Source organism: Castor canadensis, chromosome 11 (genome assembly GCF_047511655.1).
Source record: "Castor canadensis chromosome 11, mCasCan1.hap1v2, whole genome shotgun sequence".
Taxonomy (NCBI): Eukaryota; Metazoa; Chordata; class Mammalia; order Rodentia; family Castoridae; genus Castor; species Castor canadensis.
Window position 1 is genome coordinate 84,296,586 of NC_133396.1, and position 25,969 is coordinate 84,322,554.

At 44.2% G+C, this 25,969-nt stretch overlaps 1 protein-coding gene across 1 annotated transcript in view; it reads left to right on the top strand.

Moving 5' to 3' along the window:
* The window catches only part of LOC141413640 (uncharacterized), a 92,903-nt gene extending 67,016 nt beyond the window's left edge, over positions 1–25,887 (top strand). Inside the window, exons 4-6 of the mRNA XM_074044782.1 lie at positions 6,870–6,966; positions 13,997–14,117; positions 21,340–25,887. Coding sequence (XP_073900883.1) covers positions 6,870–6,966; positions 13,997–14,117; positions 21,340–21,461 — 340 coding nt within the window. The 3' untranslated portion in view covers positions 21,462–25,887. The remainder of the gene's footprint in view (positions 1–6,869; positions 6,967–13,996; positions 14,118–21,339) is intronic.
* The last annotated feature ends 82 nt before the right edge of the window (positions 25,888–25,969 follow it).

Sequence of the window (25,969 nt, forward strand, 5' to 3'; positions counted from 1 at the left end):
CCCAGGCTTGATTAAAATGGAAGGGATTAGTGAAGTTGTATTTCCTCCAGAGACATGAAATCCATACACACTGAGTCCACTTCCTCTTTGAAAATATGTTGACTGTAGAAGACTGCACAGCCTTGAGTACAATGGCTTCCTCTTTGTATCTCCTGGTTTGAGAACATGTCCCAAATAGAGGAAGGCAGGGTTTTAATTGGCAATCTCCATTTCTTTGTGGGCAACAAACCCAGCACAGACTCTGGATGTAGCACATGTATGGGAGACGTTTAGAAATGTGGATTTCCGACTGGGGCTACAGGGTTTCCTCTCCCTGATAACTTTGTACCTCACTTTCACCATCTCCTGGCTCCCCACTTGGCCCAGGGGCTGAAGTGGGAATGCACATGGTGCAGGCAGTACTTGTGATTGCAATTCTGGGTGCACAAAATCCAACCCCAAACATACATAAAAGCACTCTAGAAAAAACCATACAGAGCTGTGTACATGTGCAGAATCAATATTATCCATTCACTGCCTAAGTGGGAAATGCTAGGCAGTGTGGGATGCTGACAGGCACAAAGATGAAAGTTCCTAATCCTCAAGGGAGTCAAACATCAGTTCTTGTCAAACAGACCAGAGAACCACCCCTGCGAGTCAAAGATAGGCATGCGAGTGTTCAGGAGCACAGAACAGACAGGGTGAGGAGGGGTGGGAAAGGAAAGCCATGTTGGAAGAGGAGGCACTAGTGGAACCTCGCATGACAAGAGGGAACCCTGGGGAAAATGGCTGGATAGGGAAGGGAGGGCACTCCAAGCCTGGAGCAGCTCAGGTCAGGGCTTTGAGTTAGGGTGACAGGGGCACATGTGAGGACCTCCAGTGGTTGCATATGGTGGGCAGGAAGGGCAGGGCAAGGAGCTGGGAGACCAGAGACTCTAAAGGGAGCAGGGCTGAATCACTGAGGACTTGTGAACCATGCAGATTGCTTAGTGTGCTCTCTGGCAAGTAGAAGAGGCCAGAAGAGGCCACTGAAGGTTTTCGCACAGGTCAGTGACAGGGGCAGGCCTGGGTTCAGAGAAGACATGAGTACAGCATGCTCCATGTGGAGGCCCAGCCATACTGCAGCTTCCAAGGCGAGAGCCTGGTCAGTAGCCCCTCCGTCATCATAGAAGGAAGCGAGAGAATGGGGAGCTGGGATGGAGAGAGCAGTGTGAGAGGCACCTGTGTGGACAGGAGCAGGGGGAACTGGACTTTCCTGCTGAAAGTGGAGACTGTGTAACTGCAAGAATGGATTTAGGGAGGTCAAGGAGGCCCAGATGCTCACTGAGCATGGGCACTTGGTGCGGATGTGGTACTGTTTTTGGAATTGGGGATGCAGGAGGAAGACTGGGCTAGCGAGGAAGATGAGCTCAGTTTTGGGTATTCAGTGCATCTTCCTTTTAAGTAAGAAATAACAACCCTCCCCCTTATACTAATAACTTTATCATTGCAATTTGCTCTGTTGCCCAAAACACTTTTCGAGGAAACACCGAAAAGTATATAAGTGAATAAAAATTCCTCTTAATTCTGTTAGAGAGACAGTCAATTTAAATTCTGTTAGAGATAGTTAATTGACATATTGTTGACTGTTCTTCCAAGTCTTTTTTTTATGTGTATATAAATTTTTAAAAAATACAATTAGGAATATAGTTCTTTTTAAAGCTCTGATGTTCAGCTGTATCTGAGCTCAATCCAGTCAGAATCACTGGCAGGGCAGTGCCAGGCAGGAAAGTGCAGATGGCCTGTGCTGCTTCCATGCTATTGCTGAAATCCCCAGAAGGAATCCCAAGTCTGTGTAATAACAACTCAGTGACCATAGTCACTTTACACTTTTGTCCAATAGAACAGACCAAGTCTTAGTGCAGAGAACTGAGGCAAGGGCAGCACTGGCAGCCTCAGGTGTCCTGCTCAGGCCCAGGGCACACCTTACCTGGCCTGATGAGTGGACCTGGGGAGTTCTTCAGTGGTTGCGTGGTTGTGAGAACACCCCAAAGACTTGGGTTTACTAGCTGGCCATTGATACAGAGGATTTGTCGGTCATTTAGCTAGGTGAAGGGGATTATAAGTGCTCAGATTCCACATTCACCTTCTTAGAGAAAGAAAACAAGGGAGCAGGGAAGAGTGCCTCTGACACTCAACAGAGCCTCAAGTCCAAGAATTATAAACACGCACAGGCTGCCAAATCTCACTCTAAATATATTCCAATGAGCTCATGTTTTCATATGCAGTGGAATAAAAAGAGGCGTTTTTATTCATCTTGGATGACAGCATCCTGCACTCTGGAGGGAGTGTGGTAGAAGTATGGGTTTAACCAAGATCTGAGCCAGTATTTCAGCCAGTCAAAGTCACCACAACAGGCACATTAACTACACTGCCTGACAATTATCCTGTCATTGCAACATTGGACCCTCAAATGTGTTCTCTAATATCTGCGGCAAACCTCCACCCCCTGGGAAAAGTCTCCAACCAAAGATCCTCTGAGGAGAGCCAGGAGAGGCTGGAAGGAGCGGTGCATATTTTGAGGTGATTAACATTTCGGTTTTGGCCTCCTCGGCCTCCACAAGGGCTTCATCTGTTACTCGTTTTCTCTTTGGCCAAAGAGAGCACATTCAACGTCCTGAAGAAGAAGGCTGGAAATTTTTCCAAAAGGCCGTTTAGGTGAAGCCCAGTGAAAGGGCAAACGAAGCCTCATTCCTTTTATGGCTGAGAAAGAGGGGAGAGAGAGAGAGGGAGAGAGAGAGAGAGAGAATGAAAAGGAGAGAGGTGCTTATCTTTATTCCCTAGTCCTGAGCTGAGTTGAACCTAAAACTAGGGCCCCATTGGGTGACCCCATTGGGTGACCCCACTGGAGTGACCGGAGGGTGCAGCCCCCCCAACCCCCCAGAACATTCACCTCTGGCCTGTGTGTACATAAATCAAGCAGCAGGGAAGCTCAGAAATATGACGACTACCTTGGCTGGCTCCTGCTTGAAAAGACAGGGGAGGAGTGGGATTCTAAAGTAACCAGGCCTCGGCTGGAAATATAGCCAGAATTTAGTGTTCCTGGCACTGGCCCCAGCTGCTCAGACAGGAGCTGCCAGGGGAGTCTTCCCGGGGGGCAGCCCCAGCTCTCCACATGCAGGAGGAGGAAAAACCCTTGGTGTCTGTCAAAAACATTATTCACAAATTCTTGGACACTTCTAAGCCCTTGCTGTGAGCTAGAGACTGGGGCTAGGGGACATTTTCCTGGGCTGGCCTGGTCCTTGGTAGAGCTCCAGGTTTGAATGCTGCTGTTTCATGGAGTTCTCCCGAGGTGGGTGTGATGCTTGTGTGTCCATGCATGTGCTCATGGGTAGGGGCCAGCCAGGTGACAGAGCCCTCCTAAGGACAGCTTCAAGTTCATTTCCAGCCTGCAGGTTTGGGGCCTGCTCAGTGCTGACTCTGTATATTGCCTACTTTAATACTCCCATGTCTCTGGGGTCCTCAGTGAGTTCCTTCTCTGTGTATCAGGGTCCTGCCTGCACCGTGGGAATGGTTCAGGCTCCATGGTACTTCAGCCTAGTGGCTCTTTTTGCTCTCGAGAGTCATGAAGAGATTGTTCCAACTGCCACAGACAGGAGATGCTAAGAGCCCTGTGTGTATAGTGGAGCCCACCAAGATGCTTCTTTGGAGCAGGGATCTGGGAGGGATTAGGCCTCAGAGGCGACTGGCCCCGAGAAATGCACGGCCAGAGGCTCAGAAGGATTGCCTCTCTGAAAACCGTTAACCACATTAAAAGATTTACTCCCCTCTCCAAAACCTCCTCAACGCTTAAACAGCTTTTAATCAATTTTTTTTTTGATGGAAGACACATCGTGACACTCTTCCTGCAGGAAGACAGAGCATTATCATGATCCCCTTTTTGTCCCCCCACTTCTCTGTCTGACTGCAGTGTCAGTCTTCCAAGCTGACTGCTACAGCAATTAGCTGTCCTCGGGGCAAGGGGCAGATCACCAAGGCAGGCCTTTGTCCAGGGGCTTTCTGTCACCAAAGCACCATACTAATGCAAATCCATTTTTCATTAGGAGAAAATAAAGCTCACAAGTGACATCAACTGAAAAATGTTCGTGGAGAGCAGGTTATTTCCATTTAAAGCTAAGCACATGACAGCTGGTGACTTTTAATGGAAAGTAAAATTTGCTGGGCTGAATTACTATCAAACCACTTGAGAATTTGTGTTTTTAATTTTCCTTTTTGGAGAAAGGCACTGCTTTAGAGTCCAGCAGTGCAGATGAGGAATGGAAACATCTGGTCTTGTCTCTAATTGTGGCCTGAAAAGACCCTGGACAGTCCTCAGTTAATCACGTCCCCTTATCTAGGGACATTAATCCTGTACTTGAAGCTCAGTTAACGAGCTGGTTAGAAAGTCCCTGTCTCACTGTTTGGGTTCTATTCCATAATAATTGCATGTTCTAAAAGCTTCATCTTCTCCCCACTTAGTAGACGATACTGGATATGAAAACCTCATTGTGTATTTGCTATGGAATGTGCCATGCAAGTTTATATGCTGAAGCCTAATGTGATGGTATTTGGAGGTGGGGCCTCTGAGGTAATTAGGTTTACATGAGGGTTGAGGGTGGGGACTCCATGAGTAATTAGTACCTTTTTTTTTTAAAAAAAAAATTCATTTATTCACATGTGCATACACTGTTTGGGTCATTTCTCCCTCCTGCCCCCAACCCCACCTTCTGCCTCCTTCCCCGCTCCCTTCCAGGCAGAACCTGTTCTGTGCTTTTCTCCAGCTCCGTTGAAGAGTAGAAATAAGCAATAATAAGAGAGACATAGCGTTTTTGCTAGTTGAGATAAGGACAGCTATACAGAGAGACTCCTAGCATTGCTTTTGTGTACATATGTGTTAAAACCCAGGTTGATTCATCTCTAACTGATCTTTACACTGGTTCCTGATCTCTTTCTCGTGTTGACCTCTGTCACTTTAAGGTTTCTGTATTAGTTCCTCTGGAGTGGGGACATCCCTTATTTAAAAAAAAAAAAAGCAAAAAAGGGAAAAGTCTATAGCTCTCTCTGTTCCCATTATATGGGGACATAGATGATAGCCACCTACAAGCCAGAGATCTCTTAGCAGAACAGAATCTGTTGATATTTCCACATTGGATTTTCTAGCCTCTAGGACTGTGAGAAATACCTAGCCTCTAGGGTTGCTTAGGCTGCCTGGTCTATTGGTATTGTGTTATATAGCAGCCTGAACTGATTATGGCAATATGAAAGTAGGCTAGGAAGTCCTCTCTTACCACGAGATCCAAGGGGTTGAGGTATCTGTATTTTGATCCACATTTGAGGACCTGTATCGGGCTAGCTCTGCTGTCAAGTCTGCTTCATGCCAATATGAATTCAATTCCTCTTTCCTTCCAGAATCTTCTAGTACTTCTAGAATCTATTACATTTGTTGTCTATGTGGGCAATTGAGAGCACGCCTACTTTGGAAACAAGCTGGAAAGGTGTCAGTTTTGAAGGGTGAGGTTTTACAAGTGAGATTGACCATCTGCTGATGCAATCCACTTTGGGGAAGGTTTTCCAAAACGCATTGCCAAAGATTTCATGGTTTGCTACATCAAGACGAGATAACGCAAAATGTATTGGAGGATTAAATTACATAAAACAGTGACAAAGTAAGTTGTATAAAGCACAGTATTTGATGAGAGTTAAGTGGCAAGATCTTCAGTAAAGGTAAGAAAGAGAGAGGTAAGGAGAAAGAATCTTGCTGGTGTTTATCCAGGGGCGTCGAGGAAATGGTGGAGAGAGGGAGGGGGTGTTCCAGATCTGCCACTATCTGAGACAGCCCCCTTTCTCTCCTTCCTACGTACCAAGCAATTTTCCAATGAGAACCTAACCTCACAGCGGAAAGAGGAACGCTGGACAGTGACTGGGAAGATGTGCCCCTCACTGGGTGTTAGCAAGGGGCACTCTGTTTTTCCAGCAGTCTTCTGTGTGAGTTTGGGGCCTGGTCAGTCTTGTGTAGAATGATTGCAAGGGATTCTGAAACATGGAAATCAAGGACCAGATCTGATAGTAGACCTGCATCTAGGTGCAGATGCCTTCTGACCCAGATGGTAGTGTGCACTGTGTGCCTGGCAACGCCACTCCCACAGCTGTTATGGTGCCCACCTGCTGCCTACTGTACTTGTACAGCCAGATGCTGGTGGCTCATACCTGTAATCTTACTTGGGAGGTGAGATGGGAAGGATCAAGATTTGAAGCCAATAATTTGTAAGACTTCATCTCCAAAATAACCAGAGCAAAAGGGGCTGGAGCTATGACTCAAGCTGTATAGAGTGTCTACCTAGCTAGCAAGCAGGAAACTCTGAGTTCAAACCCCAGTTCCACCAAAAAAATTAGTTTATTATTAGTTTATTAGTATATATTTGGCTTCCTTCCTCCTGCCCTCTGCACTAAGGAATTGAACTCAGGGCCTTGTGCTTTTGGTAGGCAGGTGCTCTCTACCACTTGAGCCAGTCACCAGCCCACTATTTTGGTTTTCTTATAAACACCTTCTCCCCTCTCAGATTTATAAGATTTGCTGGCTTGGGGCACTGTCCTTCCTTCACACTTCAGGAACAATTAGTAAATCAAATGGCTTTGTAAGCAAAGATATATGAAATGGTGAGGAGTGCAAATATAATTTATTTATCTTCTTTGGAATTCAATTGTAAAAAGTTTAAACGGAAGCTAAAATGTTGCTTGATCTTTGATTTCTGTCTGAACTTACTCGTCATCCCATACTACTTTCAATGGTCCCAGTGTTATAACCAAAAGTCTGCTAGATGCATGAGTTTGGGAAAGACTCTTTAACCAAGACCCTATTTTCTCATTTATAGCAATGTGGATAATTGTTCTCATCTTCTGGAACTGGCATTGGACACCATGACATATGTCAAACACACAACACTCCATCTGGTGGATCTATGGAAATGGGTAAGACTTTCCCCTCCTTCTGTGCCCAGTGCATAGGAGGGTGGAATGATCAGAGTGTTGTGTGAGGGGCCCTTCCAGTGATCCCAGTTTTTGGTCTCCACAAAGGGATCCAAAAGCACCTTAAATCTGCATCCAGGGACTCTGTTACAGAGTGGATATAGGACATGATGGGGGAAGGAAAGTCTGTATGTACAGCAGTGTTACAAAACAAGGAACTATGCAGCCATGTTTCACTGTTAGAATAGAAGGACTTTGGCCTTTTGTTAGAAAGTTGTCTATGTTCAACTTATCTACCTGGGATCCCCAGAGAGAGGTCCCACTTCAAACTTGCTTGATATTATAGTCAGCTATTCATCAGAAAGAGCAGGATGGCCACTTTTAATCACAGACATGTCCTCACAAACCCACAGGAGCAGAGTACTCACACTAGTGGCTCCCATCTGCAAGTCGCTCTAGCACCAGGCCCAGTGCTTCACGGTATCAACCATACAGTGACCTGGGGAAGGAAGAACCACCTCATGCTGATTTTACAGATGAAGACACAAGCTTGGGAGATTAAGAATGGATGACAGGAGGAGTTGAGTGACCTGGGCAGCTGATCATGGGGGGAACAGGAAAGGAGTCTCACTCTCTCTCTAGACAGGGCACTGTGTCATCAAGAAGGACCAGTGTGTCCTACCAACAGGCCAGGCAATCAGCCTTCCTAGGCGGGCTGCCTCGCAGAGGCCAGTGCTCCTGGGTGCATGTGTCAGAGGCGCCTCTCACGCTCTTTCCCTGCTCTCACTTTGGACAGGTCCTGTATCCAGGGGACCTGGAGGATGCCTAGGTTTCAGCACCCTCCCCCAGCTTCTCATCTTGGTAGTTGCAGTCCTGCTGGAGCAATTTGGCTGCAATCCCCTTTTCCAACTTTATGCCTGACTACATCTCAGTGTGAATTCTTCCCAGCCTCAACTACGCACTTCCAGTTCTTGCAGCCAGGTCTCTTCTGGCCCGAAATCCTACCCACCACCCACCTATCTCCCTACTGTCACCCTGCATTCTCCAACCCCTAGGCCACAGCACTTCTGATTGATGTGCAGATCCTTCCTAGTCCAGCATGGGCAGCACATTTAAGCAGTTTAGGATCATTCGTGCCAACCGCTTGGTGTTCTGAATTGGTACTGAGGTTGTAAAACTCCAGGGATCACAGGCAGCATGGTTTGAGGTCAGTAGGCCCAGCACAGATGTGAAAAATAAAAGGTTACATTTCCATGTTGACAGCACATGGGTTTTTTTTTTTTTTTTTTTTTTTTTTCAGTTAGAAGCCATCATTAGCAAGAATACATAGTGAAGGAAGCCGAGGGCTGCTCCTTCTTTGGGTTACATAATTCCTAATGAGTTTTTGTGCTACTAGCTCTGGGCACAATATTGCAAGTGATGGCTCTGAAAGCCAGCGTCCTCTGGGGTTGAGAACAGGGCGAGGGTTTGAATCCTTGGCTCCACCTCTTTGCTGGGTGACTGTAGACAAATTCCCAAACCTCTCTGAGTTTTAGATGGAGTAATTCTTCCTGAGTTGTAAACCTCAGAGGGTTGTTGCAAGGAATAAATGAGATATTATGTACAAAATGAATCAGATTAGAGCCAAGGCAGTGATGACTGTATAGTGAATGAAATAGCTAAGCTTCACAAAATCCCTGGAGAACTTACAATGGTGTCCGTAGGACCCTAGTGAGGAGACACAGGCAGAACTAGAAGTGGCTGGACAGGACACCAACTACTTTGTCACCTTTGCTTAGGGTAAGCTTGAATTCTAGGTGCAGGGATGGCACGATGAGCAGATAGTTACTTCTTTCCAGTAATCTCAGGGGACTCAATTGCTGGGTGACACAGGGTGCTATCTTATGCAATAGTCACTCTCCAGACACTTGGCCATTCCTGATTCTTTCTTGCTGTGTCCCTGCTGACTGTGGGACCCTGACCTCCAGCACATCCTGGCTTTTGTTGGACATTCCTAAGTGCATACTTTCCAAGAAGAAAAACAGCAGAAATTCTTTCTCCATGGACTTGCTAACCAGCGAATGGAGAATTAAGATGTTGTAAAGAAGTCACTGGCAATGGTTCAAGGGGCCACTCTTCTTAAACACTGCAGGGACATGCAGGAGGTCACGTTTTTTGACAGCAATTACATAGCTTAGCGTAGATGGAAGAACAACAAATACACACGAGAGTTCAATTTGAGCAAGACTTTTGGCTTTGTTTGGCAACTGTTTACTGGACATCATAGTAGCGTGCCTCGCCCTGGTGCGCTGTCTGAGAGAGATGCTGCTCCATCTGCAACGCACAAGGGAAAAATTTGAGGGTAAAAGCTTAATTATTTTAAGACACATCAAAACAAAGGCAAAGAGGGAAACAATCTGGCTTTACTTGCTTGGGAGAATCCTGTCTTTCTGAAGAAGCTGGTGCTGTGAACAAATGAACAGGGTCCCCAGGGAGTGGAGAGGCTGGCTGCTACCCAGGTCCTTGTGGTCCCCACAGACCCTGAAAGGCAGTCTGTCCATGTTCCAGGTGACTCAAGAACCAGCAGGGACCTGGGTCTGATTTAACAAAGCAAATGAATAAAATGTCTGATTTCTAGTAGAGCCACCACTCACGTGGACTCTAGGGCAGAAGGTGACCAGGGCGCCTTATAGATGGCACAGGATGCAGCCTGGCCAAGACCCCATTGCTTTACCTGTGCATCCCAGTTTGGTTTGGGAGGTTTCACCTTCATGACCCGTGAAGGTCCCATTTCTTCCCCTCTTTAATAACAATAATAAAAAAAATCACAAGGAATGTATGTTTCTTTCCAGTGTTCTGAGTCCATTATAATCAACATTACCTGGCTATGTACCGGGTTTGAAATTGGGGACTCATGTTTGCTAGGCAGGTGCTCTAGCACTTGACCCACTCTGCCAGCTCCTACACGTTTAACAATAAATAAATTAGGGTGCACAATAAGAAATCTCAGAAGAAATTTATCACAGTTTATTATTGCCATTATTGTTGTTGTTATTATTGGGGCAGGGGCTCTCGATTTAGCTCAGGCTGGTCTCAAACTCACCATCTTCCTGCCTCTGCCTCCTAAATGCTGGGATTACAGGCAAGAAATACCACACCCAGCTCTGAAGTATTTTTTGCAACTATATTATTCCTTACTAGCAAATATAAAATTCCTAAAAATGGCCTGGCTTTTTAAATGTTTTTTCTTCTTTTCTCTCCTTTCCCTTTCTCCTTCTCTTTTCTTCTTTCTCTATCTACTTTGTTTCTCTTCATTTCCCCCCTTTCTTTCTCCCCTTTTTCATTTTCTTCTTCTTTAGAAAACGATCATCATTCTAGTCAGGAAGGCCAGAAGTAAAGCTCTTCTGGGTTAGGCTAGTTCCACAGCATGGAAAACCACTGAGGACCTGGGCTCCTCTCAGCTTCCCCTCCTGTCCTTTCAGGACCAGCTCTGCACCCCAGCTGGCCTTCTTCTTGCCCATCAAATGGAAGGAAGACTCAGATCTCAGCTCCATGTCACGACACCAAGGCAGTAAGGAAAGGGAGTGGTGGGGACCCTGGTGAACTGGAATGGCCCTACCTAATGCATTGAAGCACAAGGTGATTTTTTCCTATTGCTTGCAAATGTGTGCTATTGTTGGAGGGATAATGGTCTGAGACAATTCCTTTGTAACTATGTCATTGCAAGCAGTGGAAATACTGTTATTGTTCCAACTTTGCAAAAGTCAGCACCACACTTCAGGGAGGTTAGGTGAGCAGCCCCAGATCCAATGTGGAGTATGGGGTTCTCAGCCCCAGCTTCTGCCTGCAGTTCCACTGCTGCTGTCCATCGTGAGCTCTCCTGCCTCTGTCTCCTGGCTTCCTAAGAACTGGGACCCTGCTCCTATGACAGGGCTCTCCCTGTGCCCCATTCACACTCCCAGCACAGTTTGAGTGGATTGGCCGGTGTCTCTTTCGAACTAATTGCTTGTTTCCAGTGGTTCTTAAAGTGTGATCCTCAGACCATCACCTGGAACCTTGTTAGGAAACCAAATTCTTAGACTCTGCCCCAGGACCATAGAAACTGGCTGTGTGTCTAAGAACCACAGTTCCAAACTGAACTCTCTAATGTTTACAGCAACCAAAATACTGGGTCTCCCATCTGGGCGATGCCTCCAGCTCACATTGACAGTGAGCTCTCAACAGATCATTACTGCCCAGGTCCTAAATTTGGATGCAGTTGGCCTGGTGTGCAGCCTAGGCATTGGGATTTTAAAAGTTCCCAAGGAGATTCTAAATTGAAGTTGAAAGCCCACCATTCTTAATGAAAATTATTAGAAACAAAGGATTAAGTAGAAATCCAAAATAAGACACACACTGACAAAGAATGGAAAAAGAAAAAAGGCTACTGTGAAAGATTACATTCTAAAAATAGACGTGACAGAGAAGAGAGAAGTTGGAGGTATCTCACTCCCATGATTTAAATTAGGCTGGAAATCTCATCAGCTCCTTTGGGAATGAGCATCTATTGTCAGGCTCTAAACTACTGGGAGATAAAGTTACTGGAAAACCCTCTTCCCTGTGCTATGAAACAGTCTCATCGTTTGGTATGTCCCCTGAACTGTCCTTTCTTTTTTTTTTTGGACTAGGTGAGGGTTTATCTCATTTATGCAAGGACAGTGTGTAGTATCAACAGAGGAATTGCTACTAACACATCAAACACCTCTGACTTTGTTGAGACCCTGGACTTGGGCCCCCATCCTTGCAGTTGACCTCTCCAAGGGGCTTCCTCCTGCATAGCTCTACATGCCACCCCAGTGTGCAAACACTCCAGCACTACAATGCCACGGCCAGCCCATTCCCCACTTGCCATGGCGAGTGAGTTAAGGAGGCATGTGGCTACCACAGCTCTCCCCAAGCCACCAGCACCTAACTACTCAGCACGAATGAGAAAAACAAAACACCCAAACCCAAAATTACCCTTCAGCCAGCACTGCCTAAGGAACCCAGTCTCTGCCTGGACCACAAGACTCCTGGTTGTGTAGCCTCATAGCTGTAGCCTCGTTCTAAGGGTGTGGCTTGTGTGAACTGTCCTTTCTTTGCTGGGGGTTCAGATAGAAGGAATGGGCATAATAAGCTTGAGCTCATCCAGCAACTCGGGTCACATCAGGCAGAATCAGCATGTGTGCCCCTGCAAGTCTCTGGAATGCAGAAGCTCTCCTGCCACCAATGAGGCACTCAGGGACCATTGCAACCAACAGAACATAAGCCTCTTTTTAAAAAGAACAAAAATATGAAAATAGAAGAGAAGCAATTTTAAGTAAAAGCAAGGACTCTCATAGCAAGACTGTTGTCCAGATCCAGCCAATGATCTTGATTTGGACTGGCACATTCCTTAGCTGTCCCCTAGCCAATCTGGCTAGATTGGAGGTCTCAGTTCTCGTTGCAACTGGCCACACTTTTTCTTAGGTTGTCTTTCTTTTGCCACACCTCAACAGATGCTGATGGTTTCTGAACCTAGACTGAATGCCGAACTTGGCTTTGACAGTTGGGCAATAACAAAGCAAATTCTCCACTAATGAGGCTGTGTCTTTTCTCCTTATGTGAATCGTCTGGTCGTACCCAGGGGTCGGTGGCTCACACCTATATCCTAGCTACTTAGGAGGCAGAGATCAGGATGGTCATGGTTCAAGGTCAGCCTGGGAAAATAGTTCTTGAGACCCTATCTCAAAAATACCCAACATAAATAAGGGCTGATGGAGTGGTTTAAGTGGTATAATCCTTGTCTAACATGAGTGGGGCCCTGAGTTCAAACCCCATTACTGCCAAAAAAATAGTCTGTGTCCTCTGGCCCATTTAAAAAAATTTCTTGATTTGCAAAAATTCTCTGTATTTTCTTAACATGAATGTTTTGTTTTTATAAACTCCAAGCATTTACTTCCACTTTGTGTTGTCAATGGAAAAGCTGAGGGATTTAATGTCTTTCCCATTCAAGTTCACAGAGATGTCCTTTTGTTGTCTTTGTAGCTTCACATTTGCAAATTAGCTCATCTGGAGTTCATCTATGCACTTGGTGTGGGGGAGGAATCTGACAGGACTTTTCTCCACACAGTGAGACAATGTTCCGAGCCTCATCTGTTACACCTTTCTTTTTCCTGTAGGTGTCATGGCTAACATCTTTCAGGATCACATTTGGTTTTCTCATTCTAATTTTATTTTATTTTTTGGTGGGACTGAGGTTTGAACTCAGGACTTTGCTCTTGCAAACAGACCCTCTATTGCTTAAGCCATACCTCCAGTCTATTTTGCCATGGTTTTGATTATGTAGTTTAGTAGCAAGTACTGAAATCAGGAAGCTTTGATCTTTTTTCTAGATTGTTTTGGTTATTCTGGGTCCCCCAAGTTTTAGAATGGGTCTTCAAGTTTTGTAAAAAAAAATTGTGATTTTGATAGGGTTTGCAGTGACTCTGTAGACTGCTTTGGATAGTATTGACATCTTAAGAATATTAAATATCTCAGATCATGAATGTGGGATAATTCCATTTATTGATATCTTTTCAGCAGTTTTATAGTTTTCATTATACACATCTTTCCCCTCATTGGTTACTTCTTAAGTATTGTATTTGTAGCAGGGAGGAGGGCCAGAAGAGAAACAGATAGGCTATGTTCTGATCATGAGACGGGGGAAGGGATGACAAAGCAGAGAGATTAAACTTAAAGAATGGAAACATGAAGATGGTCACATAGCACTGGGGGAAATGAAACAGCCAATGAAGTCACATGCAGCCATGTGTGGGTTGAGCTTTGCTTTTTGCTTCTTTAACCTGCTTGCAAGGGCATGTAAGGTGATACCCCTTTGTTTTTAAGCCTCAGCCTTTGGACACGAGTCTGCTGGGTCTGTGCTGGCACAATAAAACATTGCTTCCTGCTAAACTGCTCAGTGTCCTGTATCTCAGTTTGAGATTCTCACAACATTTCTTGGGGGGTTGTTCCTGGGATTGTGGAGATGGTGATTTGTCACCTCCCTTGTCACCAGGGTGCATCCCCCAGACCACCGGAGAAGATCCCACCAGGCGCCAATGGACAGCTTGATCTGGAGCGGGGATTCGTCCCCCTGGCAAGTTGGGTTGAAGGCCTTGGATGCACAATGGAACCTGGTGAGGCACAGGAACTAGCTTGGAAGCACCGCTCATCAGATTGCTAAGAACCTGGGTTCAAATTCAGACTTGCCTCAGGAGACAGAAGGGGTGACTGATCACTTCCCAGAAACTGCTAGTAACTGCCTTTTGGGGTGAAGCCCTGTCTCTCAGTTTCAGGGAGAGAAATACTGTGCTATGCAAAAGTGTGTTAGACACCTCTGAGAGTTAATGGGGGTTTGACCTTTTCCCAGGAAATAGCCACTGATAGAACAATAAAGTCGCCATTTTGTGAATCAACCAAAATGGCAGGCCCACCCCTTAACAGAAATTCCCATGCTCTAAGACAGCCCCACCCCTACCAGAGACTACTGCACATGCCCTAACTTCCTTAACCTGTCCCTTCTATAAAAACCATGCCTGGCCCAGGTTTGCTGCTGTGCCATCTTTTCCCCAGCCAGCTTGGCAGTTTGGGCCTGCCATTAAACTTTGCTCTATGGATGTAAGACTTTTCTTGTGAGCTTTCTTTGTGAGAGGCATTTTTCTAACATTTGGTGCCATGACTCAGATTGGGTGAGTTGACCTTGCTCTCCCAGCTTCCCCCACCCCATCCTGCTCTCTCTCTCTCTCTCTCAACTCCCATTCCCTTCCTCTGGGATGTGAGCTGCTTTACCAGGACCCCTGATCCTTAAAAAAAGGCCACTCTCTCACTAGCTTACAGGGAAGTTCCTCCACCCCAGCATGCCTCCAACTGCCATCCACCACCAGCCAATCTTCCCTCAAGGTCCTCTCTCCCTCGGTGAGTCCTCCTCGCAGGCAGAGCTGTGATCTCTCTCTCTCTCATTTCCTCAAAACCCTAGCACTAGGTTGCAGCTTGCTCTTGTCCCTGGGAACTGGGTTCCCCACTAGGGACTGTGGACCCCCGTGGTGAAGACGTTTCCTCTGTATGTTGTGTTCCACATTTCTCTCTCTCTCCTGAGGATCTGATATTTTGGGTACGCCTGCCATATCTCTCCTCAGGTCAGGCCTCACATGGGAGTTGGACCATCCCAAATTCCTTCAGACTCCCCATTGGGATGTCTCCTGGCCAACCTTGGGCCCCTCTGCCCTACGCCTGATCACAAGCCACAAAAGCTCATTTTTCTCTGTAATCAGGTCTGGCCCTAATACCCATTAGACAATGCCTCCAAATGGCCACTTAATGGCACTTTCAATCCCAATATTCTAAGGGATTTATACAATCTCTGTGAGTGTGCTGGTAAATGGAAGGGACTTTCCTACATCCAATCCTTTCCCTATCTCTGCACCAAACCTTCCCTCTATACTTTCTGTTCCCCTGCACAGATTCTATTAGTCTCCAAATCAGTTTCTAAATCAACCAATTCCTCTCCTGAATCTCCTCCTTCCCCATGTAAACAGACTTCTTGCACTGCTTACCATGCCTATCTCTTCCTATCTTCTTGAGGGACTTTGCCGTCATGGTGTTAAACCAGCCACTCCTTGCCAACTCTGGCTTCATGGAGATTCCAGCTTTTGGAGAGCTCATGCTCCCTCCCTGTGGGCTGAGACCAAGCCAAGGATTTATTCAGTGATCGGAGAGTGGAGGGTTCATGTTGCTGAAAGTGTTCCAGTACCAGTCAATGGGAGCAACCTAGAGATGCAGGTGATGGCTAATCCCTCAGGCATGTGTCATGCCTCCAGGTTCTACCTTCCCCTCCCTTACCTAAGATGTCAGCACACCTTTTCTGCTTCCTCCATGGTCTCACCACGTGTCCTTTGTCTCTGTCTGCCTTCCCCTCCTTGGGCTTAATGGGACCCTGCCTCCCATAAAAAATTTCAAATATGGTACCTTATGACTTAAGTTATTCCAACTAGTTTGCCAGGCTTCTCAGTCTAAAGTAACTTTAAATCAGCTGCTTTACAAAAAGCGCTTACAAAAAACTGTGGCTGCCATGCTCACGCCCTAACTCTGCCCCTACAAGGGGAGGAGGGAAAACAAACAGGCACACCTGTGCACAGGATGCTGGCTTCTGGACACAGCAAAAACACCTGCCATAGCTAAGAAAATCCATAGAGAAGACCCAGCACATCCTGGGCCACCAGCCACACGTGGCGATGGCTGCAGCCCACTGCCACTTCCCCTAGAATAAATGCACACAGAGTACACAGGAAGGGGGGAGGGGTGACAGGCTGCAGGATCAGGCCTAGGCAGTCAGGGTCATTTGGCCCAGGTGTGAGTAGAGGGAGTGGCACCTTGCACAAGTCCTGCTCCTAGCCCCACCTCACACCTTGGGACATCAGACCCAACCCTTGTAAGCCAATTGTTAGCTCAAGGTTATAGTCCCAGAAATAGCAAAATGGACATTACTGTGGTCTCTAAACTTCTCATTTAAAATTTTCTTTTCTTTTTTTCTTTTCTTTTATTTTTTTTTCATTTTTCTTTTATTATTCATATGTGCATACAAGGCTTGGTTCATTTCTCCCCCCTGCCCCCACCCCCTCCCTTACCACCCACTCCGCCCCCTCCCTCTCCCCTCCCAATACCCAGCAGAAACTATTTTGCCCTTATTTCTAATTTTGTTGTAGAGAGAGTATAAGCAATAATAGGAAGGAACAAGGGTTTTTGCTGGTTGAGATAAGGATAGCTATACAGGGCATTGACTCACATTGATTTCCTCTAAACTTCTCATTTAAAATTTTCTATACCTTTGACCTCAACATAAATTTTTCCCTCCAAATATTAACACTAGTTGTCCCATATGGTACTGTTATTGGCCTGAGATGCCCTCTGAATGCCCTTCTCTAACTTTACAGATGATTTATTCCTTTGTTAAAAAGTAGCCTTTAGAAATGCAAATTAAAACCACACTAAGATTCCACCTCACCCCTGTTAGAATAGCCATCATTAGCAACACCACCAACAACAGGTGTTGGCAAGGATGGGGGAAAAAGGAACCCTCTTACACTGTTGGTGGGAATGTAAACTAGTACAACCACTCTGGAAAAAAATTTGCAGGCTACTTAAAAAGCTAAACATTGATCTACCATTTGATCCAGCAATACCACTCTTGGGGATATACCCAAAAGACTGTGACACAGGTTACTCTAGAGGCACCTGCACACCCATGTTTATTGCACCACTATTCACAATAGCCAAGTTATGGAAACAGCCAAGATGCCCCAGTACTGATGAATGGATCAAGAAAATGTGGTATCTATACACAATGGAATTTTATGCAGCCATGAAGAAGAACAAAATGTTATCATTCGCTGGTAAATGGATGGAATTGGAGAACATCATTCTGAGTGAGGTTAGCCTGGCCCAAAAGACCAAAAATCGTATGTTCTCCCTCATATGCGGACATTAGATCAAGGGCAAACACAACAAGGTGATTGGACTTAGATCACAAGATAAAAGCGAGAGCACACAAGGGAGATATGAGGATAGGTAAGACACCTAAAAAATTAGCTAGCATTTGTTGCCCTTAATGCAGAGAAACCAAAGCAGATACCTTAAAAGCAACTGAGGCCAACAGGAAAAGGGGACCAGGAACTAGAGAAAAGGTTAGATCAAAAAGAATTAACCTAGAAGGTAACACACATGCACAGGAAATTAATGTGAGTCAACTCCCTGTATTGCTATCCTTATCTCAACCAGCAAAAACCCTTGTTCCTTCTATTATTGTTTATACTCTCTCTTCAACAAAATTAGAGATAAGGGCAAAATAGTTTCTGCTGGGTATTGAGGGGGTTTGGGGGAGAGGGAGGGGGTGGAGTGGGTGGTAAGGGAGGGGGTAGGGGTAGGGGGGAAAAGTGACCCAAGCCTTGTATGTACATATGAATAATAAAAGAAAAAAAAGTAGCCTTTATTAAAGAGGCTGTCTGCTGTTAGCTAAAAGACAGGATCCTAACATTTTGTTCTTTCTAGATGGAATCTGCACCTTCTAGTCTTCTGGCTTGTAGGTGTTGAAAGCTTTGTACTGAGGCCTGGCCTCAATATGCCTTGGGTGACCAAGAGAAGTGACCTTTACAGGGTTCCTTAAATTACAATACCATACTCCAATTAGACCTTTTCTATAAAAGTAAAAAAAAAGTAAACTGAGGTCCCCTATACAAATTTTTACCTTCTAAGCCACCCCAATACTCAGAACCTCTTAATGAGTGCTTCCCTCTTCAACAGGCAATGGTAGGAAGAGGGCAAGTCTTATGTCCCCTTCCAGTTATCAGATCTAAGGGAAATTTAAAAACATCTAAACAGATCTACTGATGCCCAGACAAATACATTCAAGCCTTTATCTCTGTGATCCAAACCTTTCAATTGACATGAAATGCTATTATGCTCCTACTAGACCAGACTCATATTAGAAAAGCAATGGGTTCTGGCCCAGGCCACTCAGGTTGGAAATGATTACCATTTACAATGAGCCCCAATACTAGTGGGACCTGGAAATGAGGGAATAAATGTGCCTACCTTCGGGGCACAGGCAGTCCCCTTGACAGATCCATGCTAAAGGGGGCTGGTGATATGGCTCAAGAAGTAGAGTGCTGCTTTACAAGCATAAAGTCCTAAGTTCAAACCCAGTACAGCCAAAGTAAAGGAAAAAAAAATATTTGGGGCTGAGGAAGTAGCTCAATGGGAGAATGTCTGCCCAGCATGTGCAAAGCCCTGGGTTCAATTCCCCAGCATTACTAAATTAAAAAAATGGTGAAGAAGATAAGTAGCATTAATGTCACTTCAGCCATCTCATAGTGGAAGAAAGTAGTTTAACCTAGACCAGATCCCTCATTCTTCAAATGAGGAAACTGAGGCCCAAAACAGTTCAGAGACCTGCTCTCCAGAGTGTCAGATGTCAATGTAAAATAACAACTTTCCTTTACAGCAGCGCCCTAAACAAAATCCCCTTACCTTTATACAACGGCTTAAGGATGCTATCAAAAAACATACCATGGTGGACCCAGAGTCACAGGTGAGAGAGGTTCTCCTCAAAGGTAAATTTCTAACAGTCAGCTCCAAATATTTGTAAAAAACTCAAGTCTGTGGCTGAAGGGAAAAAGTCATTGAACTAAGTAATACAACTAGCTATGTCTGTATTTATAGTTATGTCTGTATGTCCGGGACCTTACTAACAGAGAGAAAGATAAGAGACATGACCTCATTGCTGCCCCTACCCGACTGGGGCCTGTATCCTGAACTTGCTACCATGGTGGACAGGAGGGGCACTTCTGCAGAGAATGCTTAAGGGGGGACAGCCCGGGAGACAGCCCTGCCCCCAACCGGGACCCTGCCCTCTCTGCAAGGGTAACCACTGGAGGTCTAAGTGCCCCCCCATCACCAGATAGAAGGCAAGGTGCCACCTCCTAAGGATTGATTAAAAAGAATTAACCTAGAAGGTAACACCCACGCACAGGAAATCAATGTGAGTCAATGCCCTGTATAGCTATCCTTATCTCAACCAGCAAAACCCCTTGTTCCTTCCTATTATTGCTTATACTCTCTCTACAACAAAATTAGAGATAAGGGCAAAATAGTTTCTGCTGGGTATTGAGGGGGGGAGCGGGAGGGGGTGGAGTGGGTGGTAAGGGAGGGGGTGGGGGCAGGGGGGAGAAATAAACCAAGCCTTGTATGCACATATGAATAATAAAAGAAAAATGAAAAAAAAAATATCAATATTGAGGAGCCTCAGGTAGCCATAATGGTAGAGAAGTGAATGGTCATTTTCCTCCTAGACAGTGGAGCCTGTTTCTCTGTTTTACCTTTTTCTCCTGGTCCCCGGTCCAATGACAAAAATTATTGTTTGGGGCAAATCCGGCAAGCAGCAGAGCACTAATTTACCCGGCTTCCGGGCTGCTCTTGGGGATACCTCCTCTTCTGTCACCCTTTCCTTATAGTACCTAAAACTCCAGTGTCCCTGCTGGGACAGGATTTACTATCTCAATTAAAAGCTCAAGTTCTCCTCCCCCCAGGCAGCTATCTCTGCTGCCCCCTCCTTCAGGAACAAATAGATCCCACAGTGTGGACTGATGAGATGAGTGTAGGGTGAGCCAGGACAGCCCTCCCTATTCAAATAAAACTCAAAAATCCCTCACAGTTTCCACACCCAAAACAATATCCCCTCAAGCCTGAGAGATGATGAGGCCTTATGACTATTATCAATTCCTTAAAACAACAAGGGCTACTAATTAGTTACTCCAGTCCCTATAATAAATTTAAAATTCTTATAAAAGCTAATTTAAAAATACAAGCTACAAAGTAAACAACTAAAAAGGATATAGATAGGTAGTAAATGTATTTTTTGAGAAGTTAAAGGAAAAAGAAATGTTTTTGGATGAAAAAGGATTTTATAAAGAAGGGTTTATCCTAAATATTGTTTCAAATAGGAGGGATAAAGACAAGCCATCAAAGGGTTTAGTATGCTATATAAAGGTCTGAGTAAGTTTTGAAAGTGTATAATAAAAAGCTTCGGTGTGTGATAAAGTTAAAGTTGACTATAATCTAAGAGTTGCCTAAAAGATTTTCAGGGTCATGTCAAACTAAAATAAGATTCTCTATGTCTATAAAATAACAAGGTTATCTTAATATTGTTCTGCTCTGAGTAACATCTACAAAAAATTGTTATAGAGAAAGATTTTATCAAAGAAATTATTTGTGTTTTCTGCTGATCTTATCAAGCTTTAAGTACTACTAAATCAGAGTTCATTTACATATTTGATTATGTGTCTTAAATGACCACCTCGTAACAGTGTTATGTTATACTTTATCTAAATATGGTACAAACATTTACAAATGTTACAAAGCTAGAGCTCTCTTTTATCCAAGAGTGTTACATTTAAATCCTGGAAGCTCCTGCCTCCCACAGGTCACCTAACTAGGTGAGGCCTTAAAGGGACAGACTCACTCCCTGAGTCATGAATGCATTGACCCAATCTTCCACCCCTCCCCAACCCCATACCATAGGCAGCTCCTGGGAGCTAGAGGATTTTGCAGAATTTAGATCCCTAGGTATGCAGTCCCTGAGCAGACACCTTTTTATTGTGTCTCCTCCTAATATTCCTACTTGGGTCTTAAATAATGTATGGCCACCAATTTCTCTTAGAAAACTTGCCTCCAATAGACTCTGCTCCTCTGGCTGACTACCTGCCTTACCTTAACCTTCTCAGGGAACTTCTCAGAAAGCATGCAGACCAGATCCTGCCCCATCCTCTAACAATTTCTATTAAACCAGGGAATCTTTTTCTCCTAAAGGATCTTCTACCCTCTCCATTGGGACTTTGATGGACCAGCCCTCATCTGATCATTCCCACAACACCCACTGCTGTCAAGCTCAATGGGATCCCCCAGTGCAGCACCTGTCAAGAAACAATTAGAAAAATGGAAAAGAGAGTTAGAAGACTCTTGGAATCCTCTAGGGAACAACATTTCACAGTGATTCTCCTGGCCAATGCCCATCCTAGTGCCTATGTTCTTGCTCTCCTATTCTTAACCTTCCTCCCTTGTATCATGCTACATGTCTGCTATTGCTAATCAAAAATTTAACCAGTTGTACTTTCAGGGGTATCAACTTCTCCAAAACTGCCTGAAAAAAACTACTGTGAAGACCCCATCCAGGACGCCATAGGAGCCTGAGGATCCTGCCCCATACAGCACCCCCTGCCAGCAGGAAGCAGCTAAGAGGCTGACGCTTCACCCCAATTCCTGATCCTCAGCCCCTACCCCCATCATTATTAAAGAAAAAATGGGGGAATGATAGAACAATAATGTCGCCATTTTGTGAATCGTCCAAAATGGCAGCCCTGCCCCTTAACAGAAATTCCCGTGCTCTAAGACAGCCCCACCCCTACCAGAGACTGCTGCACATGCCCTAACTTCCTTAACCTCCCCCTTCTGTAAAAGCCATGCCTGGCCCAGGTTCGCTGCTGCGCCATCTTTTCCCTGGCCAGCCTGGCAGTTTGGGCCTGCCATTAAACTTTGCTCTATGGACGTGAGACTTTTCTTATGAGCTTTCTTTGTGAGCGGCATTTTTCCTAACAGCCACAACTGAGGTTAACAAAAAATTCAGTTCCAAAGGGGGAGACTCCCAAGAGAACAGATGCATCATCCACCATTCCACCGAGCCCTCTGGGTATTTAAATGTTTTTCTCTTTTTGAGAGTGCACTCTAATTGTGTGTGTGTGTGTGTGTGTGTGTGTGTGTGTGTGTGAATTTGTTTAAAGCACTGTGCAAAATTTAATTTGCTCCTGGAATTCCAGCTCATCTTATGCATGCTTAAGTTGACATTTTTTCCTGGCATACTTAATTTATAAAACTTTTATGTGTGTGTGTATATGAAAGCATCTTCAAAATGGTTCTTAAACTGCTGTTATAAGTTTAATGTGATATTCAAGGTAACAAAAAACCAGGGTGTTTTTTTTAAAGATCTCTGTTACAAACTGCTTAAGTTTTTTACATTTAAATGTGTAAACATTTTGAGGATGGTTCTTATTATAAAGTAAATGTAAAAACAATTATTGCTCTGTTCTGCTACATTTGAAAAAAAAAAACCAAACAGGTTTTCAAATGTATTTCAATCAGGTCTCACTAGGATACAGGCATTCAGGAGTTAACACTCTGGCTTAGACCAGAGGGAGGAAAAAAGAAAAAAAGGGGGGCCACAACCTGGACAGGAATCTTAAAATTTGGGTAGTTAAAAATGACCTTAGCCTATTTCATTCTGTCAAAAATAAAATCTGGGGTTTAATTCTCTCTTATAATACATGGATCTATTAACAAATGGGCTTTCTATAAGTTGTTATTATACAAAAAATAATTTTAAGATGGCTTTCTTGTTTTTTCCATACAAATATAAGGTTCTAAGTTAAAAGGTTTTATGAGTTATTTTCAACAAGTAACATATATATATGACCAGATTTGGCCTGTTATTTTAGGGGGCCTCCATTTACTACAGGTTGGTGGGATCCTGCTGTACATTATGAGCCATCTGTTAATGTCAACAATCTGAGATGTGATCCCTTATCAACATCTGAGCCATGATTCTTGGCCATTAGGTTTCCTAACTCCACACCTACTCCCCATAAATATTTACCTGTGTTCTCTGGTGATTTTTTTCAGGGTTTTAACTACTAAGGTAACTGAGTCATGTTCATTTAAGAGTTGGTTTATGTTGGGGTTAACAATGAGGACAGCCATGTTAGGACCAGATCACCTCCTCCCTTGCAGATTGCTTACTAAAAACTCCCCACTTAACCCCAAAAACGAACAAAGAGGCAATTGTTAACCTTTATCTCCCTGGATGGATGCCAAGAACAGTTGGGCAGACAGTGACCTAACTACAACTTATCTTTCTTGGTTGCCCAGCAACAATATCCCTTTGTGACCTTCCTAGTACTTTTCCACTAGCCCCTATATCTAGCCCAAGCCTGTGTGTGGCAGTGGGCTCTAGCTTTCTTGCTGGGGTCCCCCTCCACAGGGCTCCTGCCTAAACAATAAACCCTGTGCTGGTGTTTGAGTCGTTTCTCTGCCTCTTCCATGCATTTTATTTTCTAACAACTTATATAAAATTTTCTAGATGACCTCATGGTTAAACAACTGTTGTCTTGGGTAATTCTAATACAGTCAGTACCCTATATGTGTCTGTGACTGGGCTATTTGGGTTTACTAAAACTGTTCTTCCCCCCTACAACTGATAAAAATCTAAGGTTTTACTTTAAGAACTAATATGTAAATATAACCTCTATAGAGCTATGATACTATTGCTGGTTCCTTACATTAAATATATTTATGTTTTTCAAGTATATCAAGCCTTCTAAAATACAAAATTTAGATAAACACAGTAACAAAAAGTAGTGGTATTGATATTCTGTTCTGTTAGTTGCTAAATTGTCCATCAAAATTTTAACCATGGCTCTTTTAAGTTTTTGTCATTATAGTTCTAATCCTTCTGGGGCATTTACAATGAATGAAGTCCACAAAAAGTGACTCTAATAAGTGTTTATGTGTCAACCAGGTTAACTTTTTAGACATCTGTTTTTGGATTTTGTTTTGTATTATCCTTGTTTTAGACAAGCCCATTGCCTAAGGGCCACTCCTTCCAAGCCTCTTTGCTGCTTAAATTTGACCAAAAGGGTCTATTTGGCACTAACTCCCACCTGATCTGCTCATTATTCCACCTCCCCTACTACCCCCCACCCCGCAGTGTGGAACCAAAACCAACCAAACAAACAAAATCCAGAAAAGAGCAAATCATCATGATGAAGAAAGAAAATGACCAATCAAAAAAGATCTTCAGTCCACAGCCTTGTCTGGTCTCAGAAGCTAAGCAGCACTGGGCCTAAGTAGTACTCAGATGGAAGACAAATCTTCAAAAGAGACTGCTCAGAGACAAGCAGTTTGGAGACAAGGGGGGAATGCCATCAAAGTTCAAATGGAGTCACTCATGCCAGACCTCTCAAAAATAACCAAGGCCGGGAGAACTGAGGAAGTAGTTCTTATTCATGTGTGGCTATCCGGCATTAAAACCAGATACAAACTCATATTTTTAGACAGGGTCTTCTACTTAGAGACAAAATTACTATTTTTACTGGCTCTAAATATGTCCTTTGATACTTAAATGTGGTAGTTTTAACTTTTTTAAAACAATGAGTTTTCTTGGACATATATATTGATAGTATATTGTTGCCATCATAATTCTACTCAGTTTAAAAAAAAAAACCAAAAGATACTGTCTGGGTAAAAAAATACAATGTCCAACCATTAAAACCCATTAGAGGGGCCCTTTTGTTGTTGTCTTTGTTACAGTTAAAGTAAAAAAAATTGCTCCCTGGACCCACCACAGCCAAATAAAGCCAGCTTCTCCAGAGTGGGAATGTATCCCTGACTCAGCCTCACCCTCCAAGATCTCCCTTTGGAATACCAGTGCTCTTCCTCAGCAGGACTCAGCTTCCCAGGAGACAACAGGGGACCATAAGCAATGGGATGACAGCCCTGCCCTAGTCACTCCAAAAGCTGACTAGTCTACACATGGAGGAAGCTCAAAAATGGGACACACCCCAGCTCTCCTCTACACACTTGGACTCTTACATTTTGGGTTGACCCTTCGAGCTTATCCCCATGTACTAAATGTTATAAGAGAGCCATTGTTGGGACCTCCACACAGCCATACTTTGTATCATGTACCCACCAACAGGTCAGATGTTAAATCTGCCTATACTCCTAGATTAATGAGGTTACTAATAAATGATACTAAAAGTCCCGAAGAAAACAATAGAGACTACATTTGTCATAAAAGCAGTGTGATGGGTCTTATCCTAGGAGCATGCTTAATATTTACCCTGCCTGGTCCCCCTGGTATTTTGGTCTATCAGGACCATTATAGAGGCCACTATATATAAGAAAGAAAAAAAAAAAAAACAGCTGCCCATATAATGGATGCTATAAAAATATGAAGCCCTAGATCAAGATGATGCTCTTTGATCCTAGGTGGGTCTGAGCATCAAAGGGGGCAATGATGTAGCAGGGAGGAGGGCCAGAAGAGAAACAGACAGACTGTATTCTGATCATGAGGCAGGGGGAAGGGATGGCAAAGCAGAGAGATAAAACTTAAAGAATTGAAACATGAAGGTCATATAGCACTGGGGAAATGAAATAGCCAATGAAGTCACGTGCAGTCATGTGTAGGTTGAGCTTTGCTTTTTGCTTCTGTAACCTGCTTGCAAGGTACATAAGGGGAGACCCCTTTCTCAGGGCTCAGCCTTTGTACACGAGTCTGCTGGGTCTGTGTGGGCACAATAAAATGTTGCTTCCTGCTAAACTGCCTCAGTGTCCTGTATCTCAGGTTGAGATTCTTGCAACGTATTTTTTTTTGATGCTTTTATAAATG